At 37.6% G+C, this 22755-nt stretch overlaps 2 protein-coding genes across 3 annotated transcripts; both read left to right on the top strand.

Moving 5' to 3' along the window:
- The first annotated feature begins 4477 nt into the window (after window positions 1–4477).
- Window positions 4478–10011, top strand: lnp1 (leukemia NUP98 fusion partner 1). Of its 2 annotated transcripts, none has more exons than XM_060867030.1 (4): window positions 4478–4890; window positions 6413–6640; window positions 6793–6866; window positions 8729–8867. In XM_060867030.1, the coding sequence occupies exons 1-4, from the start codon at window positions 4777–4779 to the stop codon at window positions 8730–8732; spliced, it is 420 nt and encodes a 139-aa protein (XP_060723013.1). In that variant the 5' UTR covers window positions 4478–4776; the 3' UTR covers window positions 8733–8867. The 2 variants fall into 2 exon arrangements, with proteins under 2 accessions (XP_060723013.1, XP_060723012.1); XM_060867029.1 differs by having other exon boundaries at window positions 4481–4890; window positions 6756–6866; window positions 8729–10011.
- An 876-nt stretch (window positions 10012–10887) lies between these two features.
- Window positions 10888–22410, top strand: tmem45a (transmembrane protein 45a). Its single transcript, XM_060867028.1, has 6 exons — window positions 10888–11076; window positions 17449–17660; window positions 17781–17993; window positions 18466–18650; window positions 19942–20084; window positions 20644–22410. The coding sequence occupies exons 2-6, from the start codon at window positions 17465–17467 to the stop codon at window positions 20738–20740; spliced, it is 834 nt and encodes a 277-aa protein (XP_060723011.1). The 5' UTR covers window positions 10888–11076; window positions 17449–17464; the 3' UTR covers window positions 20741–22410.
- The last annotated feature ends 345 nt before the right edge of the window (window positions 22411–22755 follow it).

Here is a 22755-nt window from a genome sequence, read left to right as displayed (position 1 = left end):
GAATCACTCAATACGAATCACTCAAAACGAGTCATTCCAAACGAATCACTCCAAACGAGTCTCTCAAACGAGTCACTCAAGACGAATCACTCCAAACGAATCACTCAAACGAGTCAAACAAAACGAATCACACCAAACGAATCACTCCAAACGAATCACTCAAACGAGTCAAACAAAACGAGTCATTCAAAACGAATCACACCAAACGAAACACTCCAAACGAGTCACTCAAACGAGTCACATAAAACGAATCACTCCAAACGAGTCACTCAAAAACGAGTCACTCAAAACGAGTTAATCAAAACGAGTCACTCAAAACGAATCACACAAAACGAATCACTCAAAACGAATCACTCAAAACGAATCACACAAAACGAGTCACTCAAAACGAGTCACTCAAAAACGAGTCACTCAAAAACGAGTCACTCAAAACGAGTCACTCAAAACGAATCACACAAAACGAGTCACTCATAAACGAATCACACAAAACGAGTCACTCAAAACGAATCACACAAAACGAGTCACTCAAAACGAGTCACTCAAAAACGAGTCACTCAAAACGAGTCACTCAAAACGAATCACACAAAACGAGTCACTCATAAACGAATCACACAAAACGAGTCACTCAAAACGAGTCACTCAAACGAGTCACTCAAAACGAATCACACAAAACGAGTCACTCATAAACGAGTCACTCAAAACGAATCACTCAAAACGAGTCACTCAAAACGAATCACTCAAAACGAGTCACTAGAGTTTAATCCCCTAAATCATGCTCCTAAAGCACTTTAACTTCATTTGAAGTTTTGCGCTTTGCTTTTAAAATTAAATGCAAATGTATTTTATTAAAATTAAAAGTAAATAAATATTAGACTGGACATTAATTTTAAGATGAAGATTTTTTATGTGATAAGTAACCACTTTGTGAAAAAGAGGGAAAGGGATTAAAAAAATTATTTAACACAAAATGTCTGTATCAATCTCTAAAATTAAAAATACTATTAATACTAAGAAGAAGAAGAAGAAAAAGAAAAAGATGAAGAAGAAACAATAATAGAAAATTATATAAAATTTCAACGGTTGGTTAATTATTTTAATGGTACTAATTATAGCCTTTTTATTAATTAGTTTAGAATAAATAATTGTTTACTACATCTATTATGAATATATTATTATTATTATAATTACAATTATAATTATAATAATAATAATTATTATTATTATGATTGTTGTTGTTGTTGTTGTTTTTGTTGTACACAAAAGAAAAGGAAGGAAAAACAAACCTAATCAATTGTTAATTATGTTAACAGTATTAATTATTGTTTATTTTTCTTTAATTAACCTAGAAACAATTAAAATATATAATAATGCAGTATTATTTACAACTGATAATGAAGAAAAGTTATTCCTACCATTAATAGAATAGCATTTATAAATTAATAACATTAATTAATAAATAATTAATAAAAGAAAATAAGAAATAATTAATATATGATATTAAAAGTGTAATAAATGTTCTAATAAATGATCCATAGTGACAGAGGATGTGAAGTGTAGTGTCTCGTGTAGTGTCTCGTGTCTCGTGCATCTCCAGCCTGAGGCTGACTCGTGAGCGACATTGCGATCTATTTGCAATATAACCCTAGCCCACAGGGTCAGAGCTGGTGTTCATACACACGTCAGTGCAGATGTGAAACTCTGTACTGTAAACACTCACACACAGAGAGAGAGAGAGAGAGAGAGAGAGAGAGAGAGAATAGTGTGCTATTTTATGTGTTCTAGATATGTACATTCATTCTAGACTGAACCCTAAACATAGGTTCAGTATTTGAGGAATAAAACCCCAACGTGTCGTGTTGATGTAGTAAAATAATCAATGACGCAGTGATAAAATAAAGAGAAGTCACTGTGACTGTCACTGTCACCGTCCTGGACCTGATCCTTTCCCTTGATTAGTTGCTTTATTTCTCACCTCCTCTGGCTGAGTCAGTGTTATGGTACGTTTCCGGGCTGAAATGTTTGTTCCTGTTTTCAATTCTTCACTGATTTTGTTTTTCTTATTACACTTCCTGGTTACCTTTAAAAAAAAAACACTGTATTGAAGAACAACTTGCTTTTCATGCTTTAATGCATTTATACTAACATTTAATGCTGTTTAAGGAACAAGTAATAATTCCTGTTATCACTAAGTTTATAGCATGAAGTTTGTCATTCAAAGTGTTAAAAAATACATGCAGAAAGAAACATCCATGTGTTATATGTTATTATTTTCTTTGCACATATTAACTCTTTTAAATAAGCTGTTGTTATGTAGGGCTTATTTATGGCTTATGTAAGGTCTTTATATTACTGACATACTTGAAATCAAAATATGACCTGTATGAATAATTTATGAAATCTTATAAACACAAAATGTGCCGTTATAACAGCTTACGCCTACTTAACAACTGAACAGACTTAAGAGAGCTGATGCCTGTTGAAATAAACAATTATAAAGGCTGTAATAAGTGTCAGATGTTTATGCTTTATGAAGCCCTATGAATATAAGTCATAAATAAACTGGTCTTGACACGTTTTAATGATATAACTGTAAATACTAAAATACTGGTTAAAAATGTCAACGTAACCTCAACAAAAAAATTTAGGACTTAGGACAGGTTATGTATATTGGAATAGGCATTTATGTCAGTGTAATGTCAAACAAGTTTAATTACCTTTCAGAGTGATTGACTATCAAAATAAATCTTAATCATTTCCTTTATGCGAGTTTATTTATGCTTTATAAAGCCCTATGAGCATGATAGGTCCTGAGTCAATTATCAGAAAGAAAAATGTGGAATTGTGCCATATGACAGTTGAATAAATAGTATATAAACATATTTATATAAATAAACAAATAAATGGAGCCATATGACTACAGAATAAATAGTAGAACCATGTCAACATGACATAATGTGATAGAAATTAACAAAAGAGTTGTTTATGTCAAGGTTTATGTCAGTAATCATGAAGGGCTTATGTACTGTATCCACTTGACTGACTTACTAAACATTGAATGAAACAACATTCATCCTCAGAGTGCTCATGAACGTCAGAATAATTCTTTAGAATTGTCTGTATAGTTCATGTCAGTAGTCAGGAATGGATTCATCCATAGACATCTAATGCTTTTTGGAATAAGCCTTTATAAACCTGACCATAGGGTATGTATGCTTTATAACACTCTATAAAGACAGAAAGTGGTACTATGACAGCTTACGCCATCACTTTTGACTAAATTCATCCTTAGACATCTAATGCTTGTTGGAATAAGCCTTTATAAATGTAACTTTACAGTATGTATGATTTATGACAGGCAATGTAGACAGGCAGTGCTATTATGACAGCTTATGCCTAGATTTCTGATGCATGCTGAATAAGCATTTATAAATGTGAGTCTATGTATCTCCGTGAACAGAATTATGCCAGATACAGTAGATTCATCAGGTCTTGTCCTTCTTCATGACTTCTGGTTATGTAGCTTCAATGTCAGTAGGGTTTATGTAGCACTATGATAAACTTACGATGCCCCTCAGTTATGTGTTATGACATATGTAACGTACAGTAAATGAGTTTTACAGTTCAGGAGACATGGACGTCACGTGACATGTTCTAGTTTGGGTTGTTGTTTTTTTCTGCCCTGAGGGACAGTGTCACGAGCGACTGCACAAACGGAGCAGGACAGTAGACAGAGGCGGAGGAAGTGTGTCCCAGATTAGTCATTAATGAAAGCTCGGCTGTTATGTTCTCCAAAAAAAATGGGGTCACAGCCCGGAATACAGCAAAGAGGTGTTACTAAATTACACTCAGTAAAAAAGCGATGCACTCTTTACACACACACACACACACACACACACACACACACACACACACACACACAGGTCAGTTATTTAGACTGAAACTGAGATGATTGAAGTAGAGTGTGTGATGGGACGCTGCAGGACGATTCCACAATCCCTCACTGCTGCTAACTATTGACAGGCCTCATGTGAGTGGAAAGTTTGTGTGTGTGTGTGTGTGTGTGTGTGTGTTTGTGTGTTTGTGTGTGTGTGTGTGCCCTCTAGGCCATGAAATGGAAATTCTTTAAAAGCAGGACCACCCATTTCCAAACACACACACACACACACACACACAATTGAATCTATACAAAATCTCTAGTCTCCCTTGATTTTTTCTCTGTCTGTCTCCGTTCTTCACTCTTTTTCTTTCATTCTTACTCTCTATCTCTTTCTTTTGCTCTCTCTCGTTACCTCTTTTTTTCTCCTTGTCTATCTATCTCCATTCTTTTCTTACTCTCTGTCTCTGTCTGTCTCTCTCTCTCTCTCTCTCTCTCTCTCTCTCTCTCTCTCTCTCTCTCTCTCTCTCTCTCTCTCTCTCTCTCTCTCTTTTGTGCTCTCTTTCTTCTTGCTCTCTCTCTCTCATTTTCACATATTCTCTCTCTCTCTCTCTCTCTCTCTCTCTCTCTCTCTCCTTTTAAACCCCTCCCTCATTCTCTGATGCTAAACAGATTACAGAGGATTCGCTTATTTAAAGACTTCCTCCATAACCCATGCATCTAACAAATCTCTCCTAAACAAGCTCAGAGATCAGACCTTCTTTCTTCACTCTAGTTTTTACCTCAGACGAGGAGCCCCAGCGAGAGCTCCACACACACCAGCCACCAAGCTGTCTCTGCGTCTGCTTCCTGCCATCATCGTGGACAACGACGAGGACGACGATGGAAACTTCACCAAATGGATGAGCAGCTACTGGGGACACGGAGGCAGAGAGGAGCGGACTAAAGAACGCAAGAGGAGCTTCAGAAGGTCCAGACAGTCCACATGTGACCGTAGATCTTCACTGCCCTGCATGGTAAGTTGTACACTGTAGAGGAGGAAGTTAAAGATGAAGATGAAGTTGATGGAGCAAACTGAGGAGCAGAAATCTTTTCCACATCAGTTCAGATTTATATTGGGGATAAAAATTTTAAATCCTTCTTGTATATCCAGGTGTCACAATTTAGTATTATTTTATTGATTTATTTCCTTAGGTTCTTTTTATCAAATCTTTTTAAAGGACAGAAATCCAGAGTACACCACAGATGAGTGTGTAAAATAATCACTTTTTCAGACTGAGATTTGTGAATGTTGTATTTCTAACTGAAACAAGTAGAAACAAATAAATGAGTACACCAGTATTTTATTTCATTTCTAAATGTAAAAGCATCTTCCATATCGCCATGTGTCAGTAATATCCACTGAGCTCAAACATATGATAGTGAATCTGTTGTTTCAAAAGTATTGGCACCAACACATGTAGATAGATAGTTAGACATACAGCAAGTCAGAGAGACAGACAAACAGACAGACAGACAGACATACAGACAGACAGACAGATAGACAGACAGACAGACAGACAGATAGAGAGATAGAGAGAGAGATAGATAGATAGATAGATAGATAGATAGATAGATAGATAGATAGATAGATAGATAGATAGATAGATAGATAGATAGATAGACAGACAGACAGACAGATAGATAGATAGATAGACAGACAGACAGACAGACAAACAGACAGACAGACAGACATACAGACAGATAGACAGACATACAGACAGACAGACAGACAGACAGACAGACAGACAGACAGACAGACAGACAGATAGATAGATAGATAGATAGATAGATAGATAGATAGATAGATAGATAGATAGATAAACAGACAGACAGACAGACAGACAGACAGACAGATAGATAGATAGATAGATAGATAGACAGACAGACAGACAGACAGGCAGGCAGACAGACAGACAGACATACAGACAGACAGACAGACAGACAGACAGACAGACAGATAGATAGATAGATAGATAGATAGATAGATAGATAGATAGATAGATAGACAGGTAGGTTGGTAGGTAGGTAGACGTATGGACGGACAGACAGACGGACGGACGGGCGGATGGGCTTGCAGGTAGATAGTAGGTAGGTAGAATGACAGATAGATAGATAGATAGATAGATAGATAGATAGATAGATAGATAGATAGATAGATAGATAGATAGATAGATAGATAGACAGGTAGGTTGGTAGGTAGGTAGACGTATGGATGGGCGGATGGGCTTGCAGGCAGATAGTAGGTAGACAGACAGACAGACAGACAGACAGACAGACAGATAGATCTATTTATTTTCACTTAGAGTTTGTTTTAATCTATAACACTGCTCACTGTACTGCTGGTACAGATCCCTATGCTTTTTACACAAATAAATAAAACAGTAGAACATTAATAGTTAAATTATTTGGCTTTAAATGAGTTTATGATGATGATGATGTTGATGATGATGATTATACATTATTTATTATTTTTATATTATGAACATTTTTATTTAGTCCCAGCTTGAGGCCATGCGTCTGAAGCATCCTTCCACTCCCACTCACATACAGCGGCATGAGGAGGAGAGGGAGATACGCTCACATCCTCACGCTCGCCGTGTCTCATCAGACGAATACAGAGGGAAGAAAGCTGAAAGAGCAGAGAGTCGCATCAACACCGTCCCTGAGCTGACCGAGTCTTTCAAGAGAATGCTGCGCTTCCATAACCGCAGAGTCCCGGCACTGGTGAGAGACATCTGTACTGTATAAACATCTGTGTGTGGCTGGAAGAGCTTGATGAACTGAAATGTTTATAGAAAACTCAAATAATGACAAGCTTTCCATAATTGGTGGATTGTAGAGCAATCCGGATAACACATGTCTGATCTGCCATGAAGAGACATGCAGGAGAGGCAGAGAAACAGGAAGAGGAGCCCAAGAACTTCACTGCTCCCATCGCCTCCATAAAGAGGTAAGAGATATAAATCATGTGTTAAAACTTATAAAGACAGTCACTGTACTGTTCTATGTGCTGTTCTGTTCTGCTTGTATTTCATCCGTGTCTCATCCGTCCTTTCAGAAATGTCTCACTAATAATGTAATGTGTACTGAATCAAGTGTTTTTCTATAATCTGTATAGATCCTAGATGTGACAAATTCACAGAAGCAGAGGGTATAGAACCCATATACTGTTTAATACAACACAGTAAACTGTTTAAAATGGAGGGAGTTACACACAAAAACCTCTCCATACACTGTCCCAGTGTATCTTCCCCATTGAAGCCTTGGCTGTGTAGTGAAGTGAAGTGAAGTGACGTGACATACGGCTAAGTACGGTGACCCATACTCAAAATTTGTTTTCTGCATTCAACATGCGTTCTCTCCATCCAAAGTGCACACACACAGCAGTGAACACACACACACCGTGAACACACACCCGGAGCAGTGGGCAGCCATTTATGCTGCGGCGCCCGGGGAGCAGTTGGGGGTGTTCGGTGCCTTGCTCAAAGGCACCTCAGTCGTGGTATTGCCGGCCCGAGACTCGAGCCCACAACCTTAGGGTTAGGAGTCAGACTCTCTAACCATTAGGCCACGACTTCACGACTTGTGGAAAGGCCTTTGAGTGGCACCAGTCTCCACGTTTTAGAAAAGAGATCCACAATGGACGTGTAGCCGTGCAAGCTTGGTAAGTCTGTGACAAAGTCAGTAGAGAGGTTGGACCAAAGATGTCATGGTATTGGGAGAGGCTCTAATAATCCTGCTGGAAATTGACGAGATAACTTGGACTGAGCACACACTGAACAGGCCTTGACATAATTTGTCACATCTCGAGCCAGTGTGGGCCACCAGAAGACATTTTGGACCAGAGTGATAGTTGAGGTGTGGACCTACAGTACTGGATGGTTCTTTGTTAAAGACTAATGGAAACATATAGTTGGATGGGAGGGCACTCAAGAGTTTTTGCTTGTTTTTCTGCTTGTTGTTTGTTGAATTACCTCCATAATGTCCCAATGAATGGGTGCAATGATGATGGGAGGATAGTTTCTATGGCGTGAGATCTCTTAGTGGTATCATGGCAGCGTCGTAGGGTGTCTGCTTTTTAGTTCTTGGTGCCCAGCCAATATAAGTAACCGAAAAATTTAACCGTGTGAAGAAGAGGGCCCAGCTAGCTTGATGTGGGTACATCCGCTTGGTATTCTTGAGGTATATCTGAATTCAGCACAGGCAAAGTAATATGTGATGAACTCACGGAAGCAGAGGGTGTAGAACCAATATGTGGTTTAATAGGATAACCCAGCAAACAATCCAAAACTGTAGGGAAAGCACAATGAAAAAACAGGCAAAGATCCAGAAAACAGAATAGGCAGTCTGCAGTAGCAAAGGCACAAAACAAAACACAAACAGCTAAAAATCCAGAAAACAGCCAATGGTCACAAACAGTGAAAGCAATGGCATAAAGGCAGAACAACGGCTTGCTAAGTAGCAGAGCTAACAATACTAGTTCATACTAGTATTGATGGGAAGGCACACGGAAGTGATCAGAACTCCTGAAAGGGTTCCCTCTGGTGGCCAGCAGGGGGAATGTCCAATGGAGTTGTGACAACAAAGTTAAATTTTTTGTTTGCAAGACACTCAGTTAACGTAATGTTTGATTTCTGATTAATGATATACAATATATTTTACTATTATATATCAATTCAGAATATCAATTTTAAAAAGGACAAATATTTTCCTAAATGCATGACCACATTTAGCAGTTCTTGCTAGCCTGAAATTCTCCCATCCTGCTTATTGTTGTGAGTCTTCAGTAGTTTCTCTCTGATCTCTCTGAAGGTGAGGAGGCTGGATCAGGGTGCTCGTCCACGCAGCCGGAGTTCTGCTGCTGTGTGCGAAAGCAGGACCGAAGGACTGCTCTGTAGCAAACAGGAAGAATACCGCCTTCCCCGGCAACGTCGCTCTTTACGCCGACAGCGCTGAGACTCTCTGAACAATCCAATATTAAAATTACTGAAGTATTAAAAAACATCTACTTTTAGCATGTTTACAATACACACCTTAAGAAAAAAAAACTTTCCTTCCCCTTTCTATGCACTTTCCCCGACTTTACTGATGGGGCAAAGCGTTCTGTTCTTTTCTCCTGTCACCATAGCACTTAGTCACACTGATTCTCTCAGTGTCGAAGAGGTGTGACTAATTATTAAGGGTCAATTAGACATACAATATCAGCTGCATTTCTAATATACAGGGGAGAAAAAAGGGAAAACGGTCCACATTTTCTATCCCTTTTTTTGTGCTTGAAGGTTTTAAAGGCAGCGATTGTGACTTAAATTATAAAAAAGGTTTTAAAATTTTAAACTTAAAATTTTATTGCTCAAGTACACAACTACGTACAGTACACATGCAGCAAAATACTTTTTCGACTGTCTGGGTCATAAAAACAGAATCAAAACAAACTAATTGAATAATAATAATAATAATAATAATAATAATAATAATAATAATAACAAAAAAATTACCTATACGAGTAGGAAAGAGGAAGAATATATAGAAAATATAATATATGAATTATATATTTATAAAGTGGTAAGAAAGTGTTGTCCCTTTTAAGTCAAAAAATGTACATATACAAACAGTGTCTATGGTTATTGTAAAATCTGATGCTGCATGATGTGAAATTATTATTATTATCATTTTCTACTCCTCGTTTCCTCCTCAAATAAATTAAAGTCCTCTTCTCTTCTTCTCTTGCACATTTTTAACAGATTATTAAAAAGACAATTGAGATAATTAATAAATGTAAAATGTAATAAATTAATTAATAAACCTTCCTTTTTACATCGCATCAGAAAAGTTAGAAATCTGTGTTTGTTTTTTTTTCTACACAATGACAGCATCTGATCCTGACTGTACATAATTACACTAAATGTTCTTTTCTAAACATTCCCAGGTTCGTTGTATATATTGTTCAAAATACCTTGAATGGTGCCAGTTTGCTGATTTCATCCTGATCTCAACAATATACTGTAACCCATTGTTTCTTGTGTTTTTTTAACTTCTTGACCTAAACATGAATGTCTGTTCCATGGGAAATAAACAAGTTCAGTTTAAATGAAGAAGCAGTGGTCCAGTGTATTAACACCACAGTGTTTGAGAGATTATTAACTTTATTACATTGAATTGAAAAGATTAAAAAAAAAAAAAAAAAAAGATTACGGATACAGATACAGATGTAGATACAAAATAGTTCTAATTGAACACTAACCAGATACAGATAGAGTTTATAAACAGTAATAAATAAAGTACTTTTGAAATATTAAAGCAACTGATGATTCTTAGCTCTGTTCATGATTTCCTTGAACAATAAATGACTTTTTCTCTGCAAAAAAAAAAGTGTTATTTTGTTTACTGGAGCGATATAAAGGCTTATACACTCAGTAGTTCATGTCGTGACAGTGTGCACGTACACACACACACACACTCTCTCTCTATCTCTCTCTCTCTCTCTCACACACACACACACACACACACACACACACTCTCTCTCTCTCTTTCTCTCTCTCTCTCTCTCACACACACACACCCACACACACACACACCGCGTTTGTGTACACACCCTACCTAATTACAGCTTTTTAACCTGTTTCTTTAAGGAAGCTATGAATGAGTGTGTTTTATAATTTAAACACTGTTGGTTAGTGAATTTATATTAGTCCTAAACAGAAGTGTACACGTGTTGGAGAACCAGAGATGAATAAATATGTAATATGTCTAAAATAGATGTTTTTCAGCACATAGTCTGAAGATGAGAAAAGGCAGGACGGGTGAAAATGCACACGTGGAAGCCAGGCTAGAGAGTGATTGGCATTCCGGGTAGCCAATCAGAGTGTAGAGGTGTGATGTTTCGCCCTGGTTTGAGCCAATCGCTGATGATATGGGCGGGTTGCTCAATAAATAACGGGGAAAAAACACAACTAAGGAAAATCTGTGTGAAACAGCTGGGAAAAGTGTGAACGTGTGGGAAAAACGTGTGACGGAGAAGATGTAGAAGTCTGAACGTGTGTGTTTGTGGCTTTTGAATAGTTTTCGCTTCATAAGTGAAGACGAAAAGGCGAATAAAGCTGAAGTGTGTCTTCATCCTGATAATAAACATCATCATCCTCTTTTCTCCTCCAGTCTGAAAGGTAAGTGTGCAGAAAACTAACCAGGGTGTGTTTAAGTCATCATTACTCATCTTATATCAGGGGTTTAAGGGAACACAAAACAGTCATGGATCAAAAATGTACATTCATCTTGTGTTTGTAAGAAAAGCTCATTGTAAAATAACAATAGCAGTACAGTTAAGTTAATTAGATATGAAATTAGTCTGGTTTTAGTTTTTAGTTCATATTATATAAACATTTTAATGTTTGTCACATGGGGCATTTTACATTTATATTTATATTTGCATTTTACATTTACATTTATATTTACATTTTACATTTACATTTTACATTAATATTTACATTTTACATTTACATTTTACATTTATATTTACATTTTACATTTACATTTAGATTTTACATTTATATTTACATTTTACATTTATATTTACATTTACATATACATTTTCCGTTTACATTTACATTTTCCTTTAGATTTTACATTTTCATTTACATATACATTTTACGTTTACTTTTACATTTAACATTTACATCTTACGTTTACATTTTACATTTACATTTACAGCATATAACAGACTTTCTTATCCAGAGTGACATACAAAAGTGTTTTTAAGTCCCTATTATTGAGCACATTAACTCTGGGTCACTAGATTACAGACTGAAGATACCATTAGACTAAAACAGTATTCAAAAGTTTTTTTTTGTAAATACACACATACAACAAACAGCGGAGAAAGTGCTAGTTAAAGTATTTCATAAAGAAGTAGGCTTTCAACCGTTGTTTGAAGATATCCAGTGACTCAGCTGTCTGGGCAAGTTCATTCCACCACCTTGGTGCCAGAGCAGAAAAGAGTCTTGTAGTATACTTGCCTCTTACCCTGAGAGATGGTGGGACCAGTCGAGCAGCGCTGGTAGCTGGTCCATTTTTGGCTTTATATTCAAGCATCAGTGTTTTGAATCTGATGCGTTCAGCTACCGAAAGCCAGTGGAGGGATCAAACTTAGGCAGGCTGAAAAGAAGCTGGGCAGCTGTATTTTGGATCATTAAACGAGGAAGAATTGAATTCATAGGTAGACCTGACAACAGTGAGTTGCAGAAGTCCAGTCTTGAGATGACAAGAGACTGAACAAGTACTTGAGCAACCTGTGTGGACAAAAATGGCCGAATCCTTCTAATGTTGTAGAGAAGGAACCGACATGAACGTGTCACATTAGCAACATGTGAGGAAAAGGATAGATGATTGTTCGTGGTAACCCCGAAGATGCGAGCTGTGACTGAAGGGGTGATCAGATCGTTGTGCAGGGATATTGCAAAATCATGACCTACGTATGAATCACCTGAGTTGTTAAATCTCTTCTGCTGTTGAGAAATGCGACAACGAAGGAGATGGGGAATCCTGACTGTGAGATGTAGGTGCAGTCGGGCCAGAAGTGAAGGTTCTGCAGATTTTACTGCTGTTTATCTGTTTATACTTTCATTAATGTTGTTGAAAGTCGACGATAAAAGTTAGTTCCGGTTTGTTTATTTCGTAGATTATTTTTGTGCTCAAAAAATATAAATGGTACCTAAACATCTTCTCAATAAACCATGTACAATTTTTTATTTGGTAAATAACTGTAGGTTTTAGGAATCGCGAGACTTACGTGATGTGGAACGCTTGTCTTACGACTTCTTGTGAATGAGCTGTTACTATAGAAACGATGACATAATCCTGTGATTCGAACTACAGCCAGAACTACTTTCAGAGCTGTTGTAATGGAAAATTATTTAATGCACTGTTATAAGAAAGCAATAAAATACTATAATAATAATAATAATAATAATAATAATAATAATAATAAGGTTGTGAGTGTATAAGTGTTCATGCCTGTTGCTTTGAATCCCCTAAATCATTTTCGGTGAAATCATTATTTACCATCAGAATTCACAGAAATAGTTGATCAGATTTTGATACAAGCAACATTTACATTATACACTATGGACGAACAGCACACTGCTCTTTACTCTAGTTAATATGGAGACACACTGTGTATCTTTCCTGGTTTATTTGTAAAGTCTCAAAGGGGATTATCTATGTAACAATCCCATCACAGTCCATGTCTTTATTTCAGTTTATACCTTGAATCTGAGGTGATCTAGTAGAACATACTGCTCATTTTCACTCTTCTTTTCATATGAAGGGACATGGTGAATATTTATCAGGCAGCGATTATAAATAAACACTACAATGGCAGCCAATCAGACGGCCCGCTCTCCACTGAAGGGCTCTCAGGAGTCATTCGGTCTCCATGGGGATGGATAGAGAGATAGAGGTCTCAGACATAGAGGTTGTGAGGTTTCATACCTCGTATAGCTGATATCTAAGTCACTAATTTACAAATAATTAATTAGTAGTGGAATTCTTTGTTTGTTTCTTCTAAGTTTTAATTTTTTTTAATTATGAAAAAGAGAAGGTCGTTTTCATCAAGCTTTTTTACACTATAGCAATAGAGCAAACAGTAGTTCGGTTACTTTACACTTTTTTTGTAGACACATGACTATGAACTTACTTCAAAAAATGTGTTTTGTCTCAGAATGAAAGAATAAATAAATAAAATGTAATAATTTAGTCGTTTCTTTTTGTAAATTGCCCATAAAGTGATATTTTTCTTTCTTTTAACTTTGCCATAATTAAAAAACAAAACATTTGGCGTTGATGAAAGGATTTCAGCGTGTGGGTGAATTTCTTTTTCCTCTTTCAACATTCCTCACCACATAAACACACGCAATATCTACAAAGCCTTCATTAACTCTGATTGCTTTCTTTCACCATAACCCCCCCCCCTCCTCACCTGGTTATAATAATAATAATGATAATAACTTTATTTTTATATAGCGCCTTTAAAATAGCTTCCCAATGTGCTTTACATAAAAAGCAAATGAGAATACAACAAGCACAAAGTTAAACAACTAATACATACATATAAATAATCACACACACAAAAATAAAGTAGTCAAGAAAAGGCTTCCCTAAAAAATGAGTTTTTAAAAGAGATTTAAAAGTACTAAATTCTGTGCGTCTCTGATGTGAGGATGCATACGACAAAAAAGCCCTATCCCCTACAGAACGCAGCTGTGTCTGTGGGACTACCAATAGTCCTGCTTGTGAGGAGCGTAAGTAACGCTTGGGTGTGTATAAAGTTAAAATTGCAGATGGATACTGGGGGGCAAGACCATGCAGTGCCTTGTATGTAGGGCTGGGCGATAAAACGATAACGATATGTATCGCGATAGACATTTGATCAATCTCAATAAAAAATGTGTTCAATAAAATGTTCGATATGTTTTATTCATCGTCGGAAGAAAGCCGAGGTTGCGAAGCCAGTTTGGTTGCATTAACAAAGGCACTCACTCTCTGGTAACCTAGCAACATAGGGAGTGACATGCTAACAGCCAATCATGTAACAGTATCATGTTTGATTGTGCCATATCGTCATCTCGTGCTGGTCTGCTGGATTCCTCTTCAGTAACCGGCGACTGATAAGCAGAAAATGAGCTGCAGCGACCGAGGAAATTGTAAATAAAAGAGGAAAAGTGAGCACGCCAGTATGGCAGTTTTTTGGATATTATAAGTCTGACCGTAGTCAGACCAATGTCGTCTGCAAATTATGCAAGACCGTCGTCCCCGCCAAGACCCCGGTAATACCAGGAACTTGATTTACCGCCTTAGGACACTTTGGAGCTCACTCTTTGGAGGACAGCTGTAACACCACACAAGCAGCACACACACTAACACACACACTAAGACACACACACATACACACACACTCTTAAAGCAATGGTGTCCAGACCAGAAGCATCCCTGAGCTCTATGTTTATATTTAACACTGCAATATTTTATTACACTTTATTAAGCATTTCTTACTTTTTTTTTTTTTTCATTTTTCACCTTAAATGTTAAGAGATAATTGTTAAGTGTTCATTGTGACTTTAGACTTATGTTTACATTATAATTATTTGAGGTTTCCTGGTTGTTGACATTTCTGCCTTAATAGCTGAGGGGATTACGATCAGAGGAAGGTTAAGTTTAAAATAAAAATGTTTAAATGTAATATATTTTTCTCCTGGTCCTTATTCTAAATGGGTCATAAAAAAAAAATCAATAATTATCGATATCGACCGATATGAAACCCTGATATCATGATACAGTTTTCAGCCATATCGCCCATCCTTACTTTTATGTAAGCATGAGGACTTTAAAATCTACTCAGAACCTGACCGGAAGCCAGTGCAAGGACTTGAGATTTAGTGTAATGTGCTCATTTTGCCTGACTCCAGTCAGGATCCTAGCAGCTGAATTTTGCACTTTGCATTGCAGTTTATTAATTGTGGATTTAGGAACCCCAGCCAGAAGTGCATTGCAATAGTCAATGCGGGAGAACACAAAAGTATTAATAAGCCTTTTAGTCACTGAACGGGATAACATAGGGTGAAGTCTACTGATATTTCTGAGATGAAAAAATTAGTTCTTTACAGTGTGCCAAACGTGAGGGTCAAAAGACAAACTTGAATCAAAGATTACTCCTAGATTTTTTAATTTGGTTTGTACTTCCAGAACAGAACCAAGTTTAGAAACAGTGAACCAGGTTTGCGAAGCTGGTGAGGGGTGCCAATAAGAAAGACAAGCTCTGTCTTATTAGTGTTGAGGCACAAAAAAAAATTTGAGACATCCATGTTTTTATCTCAGCAATACAGTATGTTAAGAAGAAAGGTCTAAAGTTTGATTATGCTTAGAGTGAATATAAATCTGAGTGTCATCCGCATAAAAGTGATAAATAAGCCGAAGTGATCTTAAAAGCAATCCAAGTAGAAATATGTAAATGCTAAAAAATAAGGGGCCTAAGATGGAACCTTGAGGAACACCCGTACAGACAAAACCAGTCACAGACCGGAATCCACTCATACATACAAACTGTTGACGATCAGAAAGGTATGATCTAAACCAAGTTAAAACAGTCCCAGAAACACCAAAAACAGTTTCCAGACGCTCGGGTAACAGATTGTGGTTAACAGTGTTAAAAGCGGTGCTAAGATCCAGGAGGATCAGAATAGAAGGAGAACCAGAATCTGAGGCCAATAACACATCATTGGTGACCTTGACCAATGCTGTCTCAGTACTATGAGATTTTCTAAATCCAGACTGAAGGGGTTCGAAAAGATTATTTATTGTGAGATGACTATGTAGCTGCAAAGCCACAAGACGTTCCAGAATTTTGGCAAGAAACGGTAGATTTGAAATAGGACGATAATTATTTAAGTTGTCCAAGTCGCCATTATGTTTTTTTAGGACAGGTGTTACACAACACCAGTATGCAGGGAATGTAGTTGCTTTTAGATGCATAAAAACAGCATCCCAGTTCTCTCTCACTCATTTTCTACCGCTTATCCGAACTATCTCGGGTCACGGGGAGCCTGTGCCTATCTCAGGTGTCATCGGGCATCAAGACAGGATACACCCTGGATGGAGTGCCAACCCATCGCAGGGCACACACACACACACACTCATTCAATCACGCAATCACACACTACAGACAATTTTCCAGAGATGCCAATCAACCTACCATGCATGTCTTTGGACCAGAGGAGGAAACCGGAGTACCCGGAGGAAACCCCCGAGGCACGGGGAGAACATGCAAACTCCACACACACAAGGCGGAGATGGGAATCGAACCCCCAACTTTGGAGGTGTGAGGCGAACGTGCTAACCACTATGCCACCATGCCCCCATCCCAGTTCTTATTTATTTTATTTTATCGTTTCATAACTTTTGCATAATCTAAGATTTGTTTATATTGCCACAGTAAAGTCTTAAACATTTCTTCATTTCTATTTTATCGCAATAAAATATCTGCAGATCAGCAAATCCATTACATCTTATTTTCAATTTCATTATTGTTATTATCATTATTATTATTATTATTATTATTATTATTATTATTATTATTATTATTTACAGGTGGATAAGAAGCAGCATCTTGCTCAAGTATTTGACCCCCTACTTCTTTTTCACATGTAGTCTAAAAGCTCTACTCATATCCATCCTTCAGTGTGAAGCATGGTGGTGGCAGGGACGCTGGTCACGGTTAAGGGTTAGATGGATGGAGGCCAACACACAGCAAGCGTATGACAACAGATTGGGGCGGAGTCTAGAAGAATACAGTCACATTTCAGCAGGAGCGAATTGTAAAGTCAAAACCGAGTCCTCGGTCTGAGAATCTGTAGTAGGACAAAAATGTTTGCCTTTAAATGTGAAAAAATATAATGAAACCATTTTAGTGCCAGGTTTAAGGAGAGTTGGAATACTTACGCAATGCACTATAGATCTCTTGTAAAATATTTCCTCTTGTATTTCAGGTAGTTGCGAGTGCTGATGGGGAATTTTAAAGGCCATGCACTACCCGGCAGCTTGTTTCTGATCAGCGGCATGTGGTGGGCGGTGAAGTACTCGCTGTGGTACGCCACCCGCAGGAACAAGAGCGCTGGTGCAGCCAGACTCACGACACGAGCCGCTCAGCACCGCCTTGAGATCATCGAAGGAGCCACGTTGCTCTTCTTCTCTGTTGTCGGTGAGTTCCACAGAAACTTTTTTACAATTTATTTGCTTAACAATGCAACATCATACTTAGATATCGATATCAATCTATTTGTTCTGAATACGTTTATGTGTGTGTGCGTGTGTGTGTCAGGAATGCTAGCAGAACAGTTCACAGTTGATGGACCGAAGCTCCACCTGTACAACTCGTCCACTCAGCACTGGGACAAACTGATGAACTGGCAACACACAACCATGTACCTGTTCTTCGGCCTGGCCGGAGCCACGTCCCTCACCGTCCACAGCACAAGTGCAGCTCCTCTGGCTTTAGATCGCTTACTGCTGGGCCTCGCTTTCTTCAACGAAGGTAAAACAGCTTAAGATTCGGTGTGTGAATTATTAATGATCTTGCATGACTGTAAGAGTTGTCTGAGCTCCACATTTGACCATGTATCAGACTGGATAAAGCGAGCTAGCGAAGACGAAACAATTAGCTTTGTGGTCCAGTTTGTTATTGCACGTTAACGCTACTAAACTGTAGCTTATTTTTATTTGCAGCATAAAAGCACAATAATAAAAACATTTACAAAACGGCAGATGAGAAGTCTAACAAACATCTTGTGTGATTTGTTTAACGTTTGTTGAAGCTAGTGGCGTTGTATTACGAGCGTTTGATGACTTTTGAGATCGACTGGGAAACTTCCTTTTAGTAAAAAAGCGTTAGTGTTCCGTTTGAGACGATACGACCGTTCTAACACTAGACCCTACAGTCCGTAGTGCACAATGTGAGTGCGTAGTGTGAATTTGGGACGCAGCCAAGATGTCTTCTTCCTTCGCAGGATTCTTGTTCCTCTATCACCTCCATGGCAGAGACATGCTGGACGTCCACGTGCACATGCTCCTGCTGTACGGCGTGTTCGGAGGAGCGCTCGTCTGCCTGCTGGAGGTCTTCCACAGAGGAAACGTTCTGCTGGAGCTGTTACGAGCTGTACTCTGTCTGCTGCAGGGCAGCTGGTTCTGGCAGGTCTGTTCACATGATCCACAAAAATAAACCTGTATATCTGTATAAATGTTTAATCTCAGCCTAATAACAAATAGTTAAAGCTGTGTGATGTTTTTTTTACTGATTAATAATTGGAACTGTTTTTTGATGTAATATGAGTTCAGCTGTAGGAAAACAATCAACCTGAGATCGTTTGCGTCTAAAATAAAAACCTATTTCTCAATAGCGAAACACTTCATACATCTCTAAAACTTCCATCAGAGCAAACTTTCCATTTTTCAACCTTTTTTTAGTTCGATTTTCATTTGTCTCACTTTTACTAGAACATAATTATTTATAAAATTTTTTCACTCACTTTTTACACCATTTTGATGTTTTTTCCTGTAGTTTCTAATATTTATTGCAGTATTGTTGCTGGACAATTTTGACTCCTTTTTTTATTACTTTTTTCTGTTCTTTTCTCTTCTATAAATACACAAATACAATTCATAAATTTTAAAATGTCTTATTTCTAATGATATAAATACTAAATATTTATCATTATTATTTGAGATACACTATAGAAGGGTTACTTTTTGGAGACCCAGCTGTGAATTTTTGCTTTTAATAAGCTAAACTAAATTGTCAAATGCGTTATGTATTTAAATTATGTAAATAAATAAATAAATAAATAAATAAGAAGCAGGAAGAAATCCACTAAAAATGCAGCTTTTTAAATTTAGTTCATCTCTTTGGCACAAAGATGTCATTTGAAATAAAATAAAAATAAGTAAATAAATAAATATAATAAAATCCTAACAACAAGAAAAGCTATCAGGTCTGTTTATATGTAACAAATTAACACTTAACAAAAAAGTTTTTTTTTCTTTACTGTACTACTTTAAATTAAGTTTGTTTCAGGTTTGGGCGCACGGTGGCTTAGTGGTTAGCACGTTCGCCTCACACCTTCAGGGTTGGGGGTTCGATTCCCGCCTCCACCTTGTGTGTGTGGAGTTTGCATGCTCTCCCCGTGCCTCGGGGGTTTCCTCCGGGTACTCCAGTTTCCTCCCCCGGTCCAAAGACATGCATGGTAGGTTGATTGGCATCTCTGGAAAATTGTCCGTAGTGTGTGTGCCCTGCGATGGGTTGGCACTCCGTCCAGGGTGTATCCTGCTTTGATTCCCGATGACACCTGAGATAGGCACAGGCTCCCTGTGACTCGAGATAGTTCAGATAAGCGGTAGAAAATGAATGAATGTTTCAGGTTTGGGTCGAAATTTTTTGAAAAATTGGTTCCAGAAAAGTGGTGTAAGTTGTCGCTTCTTTTCCCCAGATTGCCTTTGTGCTCTACCCCCCCAGCGAGGTGAAGTGGGATCAGTCGGATCACAACAACATGATGTTTATTACCATGTGTTACAGCTGGCACTTGGCCTTCGCTCTCATCATTGTGGCTGTAACACACACCACTGTTACATGGTGCGACTTTAAACACACACACACACACACATTCACTCTCTTATTTCCATAAAGGGTTTAGTTTTTAGTTTTATTTTATTCTAATTTCTCTTTCCATAAGACCTGGTTATCGTAGCTGTACGATGTAGCATAAAGATGTCCACCAGGGGGCAGAATAACAACATTAATGACTTTACTGCAGCGTGATTCGAGGAGAAGAAGAAACTAATCCATGTAGCTTACTTGATATTTATTTCATTTTTGCCATTTTCAACAAGTTCTAGCTACAAAGTAGAGGAAAAAAACATGGACACCTCCATGAAAGCGTACGTTTCCATAGCAACAAGCCAGTTCACGGAAGTGAAAAGTGACTGTAGAGTCGGTGATACAGATTTAACCAGCTAACGTGTCTAAACACTAACGAGACTAAACACTGAATCATACACAGAACACAGGAAGCTTTGGAGTTACGAGATTTCGTGCTGTTAGTTACTGAATTCAAACAGGAACTAAAATGGAAAACGGCACTTTATTAGTTTTTATACTAACTGATTTTCTTCTCTTTCGTTTTTTCCCTCAGCGTGATACGATCCAAACTCAGGAGGATGCCGCCGATGGAAATGGGTCTGCTGAAACCACAGGAAAGAGACGCAGACTCTGAAGATGAGGTTTTATAAGTATTTATCACCCACCTGCTGAGTTTTTACAAAGAACACACTCTCGAGAGTCGACTGGGATCAGAACCAGTACCATCAAAGCCAGTGGCAGGGACAGAGCTGACTGCACTGAGAGGCTGAGTGGGAACCACAAGGACTTATCTTCAGCTGCCATTACATTATGTCTGTTCTCTCTCTCTCTCACTCTCTCCCTCTCTCTCTCTCTCAAAAGGAATACTTTAGTTAATTTGAATCATATTCTCTATCTACTGTATCTGTAGCTTACAGGATTTTCACCATGTTTTCTCTGCGCTTTAACCTGTTTACTGAAAACTTGCAGATAATAGAAAGTCTAAGGGCAGATGTTGATCTCAATAAGAAAGTCTAAGGGCAAATGTTTATCTCAATTAATATAAAAGTGTAACAGCAGATGTTGATCTTAATGATAAAGTCTAAGGGCAGATGTTGATCTTAATGATAAAGTCTAAGGGCAGATGTTGATCTTAATGATAAAGTGTAAGGGCAGATGTTGATGTCAATTAATACGAAGGTCTAAGGCCAGATATTGTTCTCAATTAACATGTCAATTAATATTTAACATAGTCATTACACTGGAACAGTCAAGGTGTGATGATGTAAAAGGAAAGTCTTACCAAATCTGTTCTGTCAGTCTTATGCACAGTACTGTAGAAAGTATTTTGTGTTACACTATGCTTTCTACACTATGCTTTTTTTGTCTTTACATCAAACGTTATATTGATTTAGAGTTTCACGTACAAACACAGAAACGTGAGAACTTAACAGACAGAGAAATGCACAATAATACTAATGGAAACATCAGGGTGTGAACTGAAACTAATCAAAAAGGGCTTTGGCACAGAACAGGTTAACACAAAGAAAAGCAGACGGGGAACGGAGAGACACAGATCCATGAAAATGTACTATAACAGTTTGAGCAGTTCAACAGCTGCCCTTAGACTTCTATTAAGAATGAGCTTGAATAAAGTTTTGTGTCTTTTCACCATGCAGGGAGCCATATTAATATTAATATTATATCTATACTACAGATAGAGAGAATAGATCGTGTTTACTCTTTAAAGAGACTCGCTCTGGTGCAATCATTCCTTACCTTTACTAGAAAATACCAAAGAACCTCTGATATTTTGTCTAAATAATTTGTTACGATGAGTGTGTGGTCAGATACATACAGTATTTATATGTCACGTTTTCATGGTTAATACCAGCAGCTCTAAAAGGGAAAAAAACAGGAGCTCGTTAGGTGTTTAACGACTGCAGTTAGACACGGCGGTGACTAAATCACTAGCTGTTGATATGAGTATAGATTTAACTTTTTCCTTTTTGACTCCTCTACCTGTAGGATATCACAAGGTTTGGTTCCATTCTATTGAAACTTTAGTACCTTCTGAGCAGAAATAACATCCAATCTGGAGAGAAGCTTGAATTACCATGTATTTATTGACAGAAACTGACCTATTTGGATATTTTGTAAAGATATCACCTCAAACTCTGAGGATTTGAAAGCTTTTTATTGTTTAACAGTAATATTATAACTGATGCGTTTTTGCAAAATGGTGTGTGTAATGTTCTTGTCTTTATCATTAAGCTAGTTTAGTTTTATTATTTTTTCCTACACACTGACTGCTTCATGATGGCTGTGTTTATGAAAAAAAGTGTTATATAAAACTCTGCCGTAACGCTTCGCTTTAAAAATAAAATAAAATCTCTAATAGACAGATTTTTCAGCTCAAGTATGATTTCTTCTTTTTTAGTTTTTTTAATTTTTGAGGGTTTTGAAAGATCCAGTATAATGATGAGGAGGTTTCTGGTGAGGAGCCACACCTGATGGTGTCTCTCCATGACAGGCATTGACTGAGTTTTTGGTGATTTGTGCAGCATGTTCTACTTGTAGGCACTTGGCAGGTTCAGTTTGGTGAAGATTTTGGTCTCACGTAATTGTCCAAGAGCTGCAAGGTTCAAACCAGAATGAAACCTCGATACATGGCTGCCTAGATCTC

Source organism: Tachysurus vachellii, chromosome 4 (assembly GCF_030014155.1).
Source record: "Tachysurus vachellii isolate PV-2020 chromosome 4, HZAU_Pvac_v1, whole genome shotgun sequence".
In the NCBI taxonomy this organism is placed as follows: Eukaryota; Metazoa; Chordata; class Actinopteri; order Siluriformes; family Bagridae; genus Tachysurus; species Tachysurus vachellii.
This window is presented reverse-complemented; position numbering and strand designations above follow the sequence as displayed.

Coding starts and splice junctions, on each gene's coding strand:
- lnp1 (XM_060867029.1), top strand. CDS start 4,777: ATGAGCAGCTACTGGGGACACGGAGGCAGAGAGGAGCGGACTAAAGAA. Junction 4,891..6,412: donor GATCTTCACTGCCCTGCATG/GTAAGTTGTACA, acceptor ATTTTTATTTAG/TCCCAGCTTGAGGCCATGCG. Junction 6,641..6,755: donor ACCGCAGAGTCCCGGCACTG/GTGAGAGACATC, acceptor GGTGGATTGTAG/AGCAATCCGGATAACACATG.
- tmem45a (XM_060867028.1), top strand. CDS start 17,465: ATGGGGAATTTTAAAGGCCATGCACTACCCGGCAGCTTGTTTCTGATC. Junction 17,994..18,465: donor CCTCGCTTTCTTCAACGAAG/GTAAAACAGCTT, acceptor CTTCCTTCGCAG/GATTCTTGTTCCTCTATCAC. Junction 20,085..20,643: donor ACACACACCACTGTTACATG/GTGCGACTTTAA, acceptor TTTTTCCCTCAG/CGTGATACGATCCAAACTCA.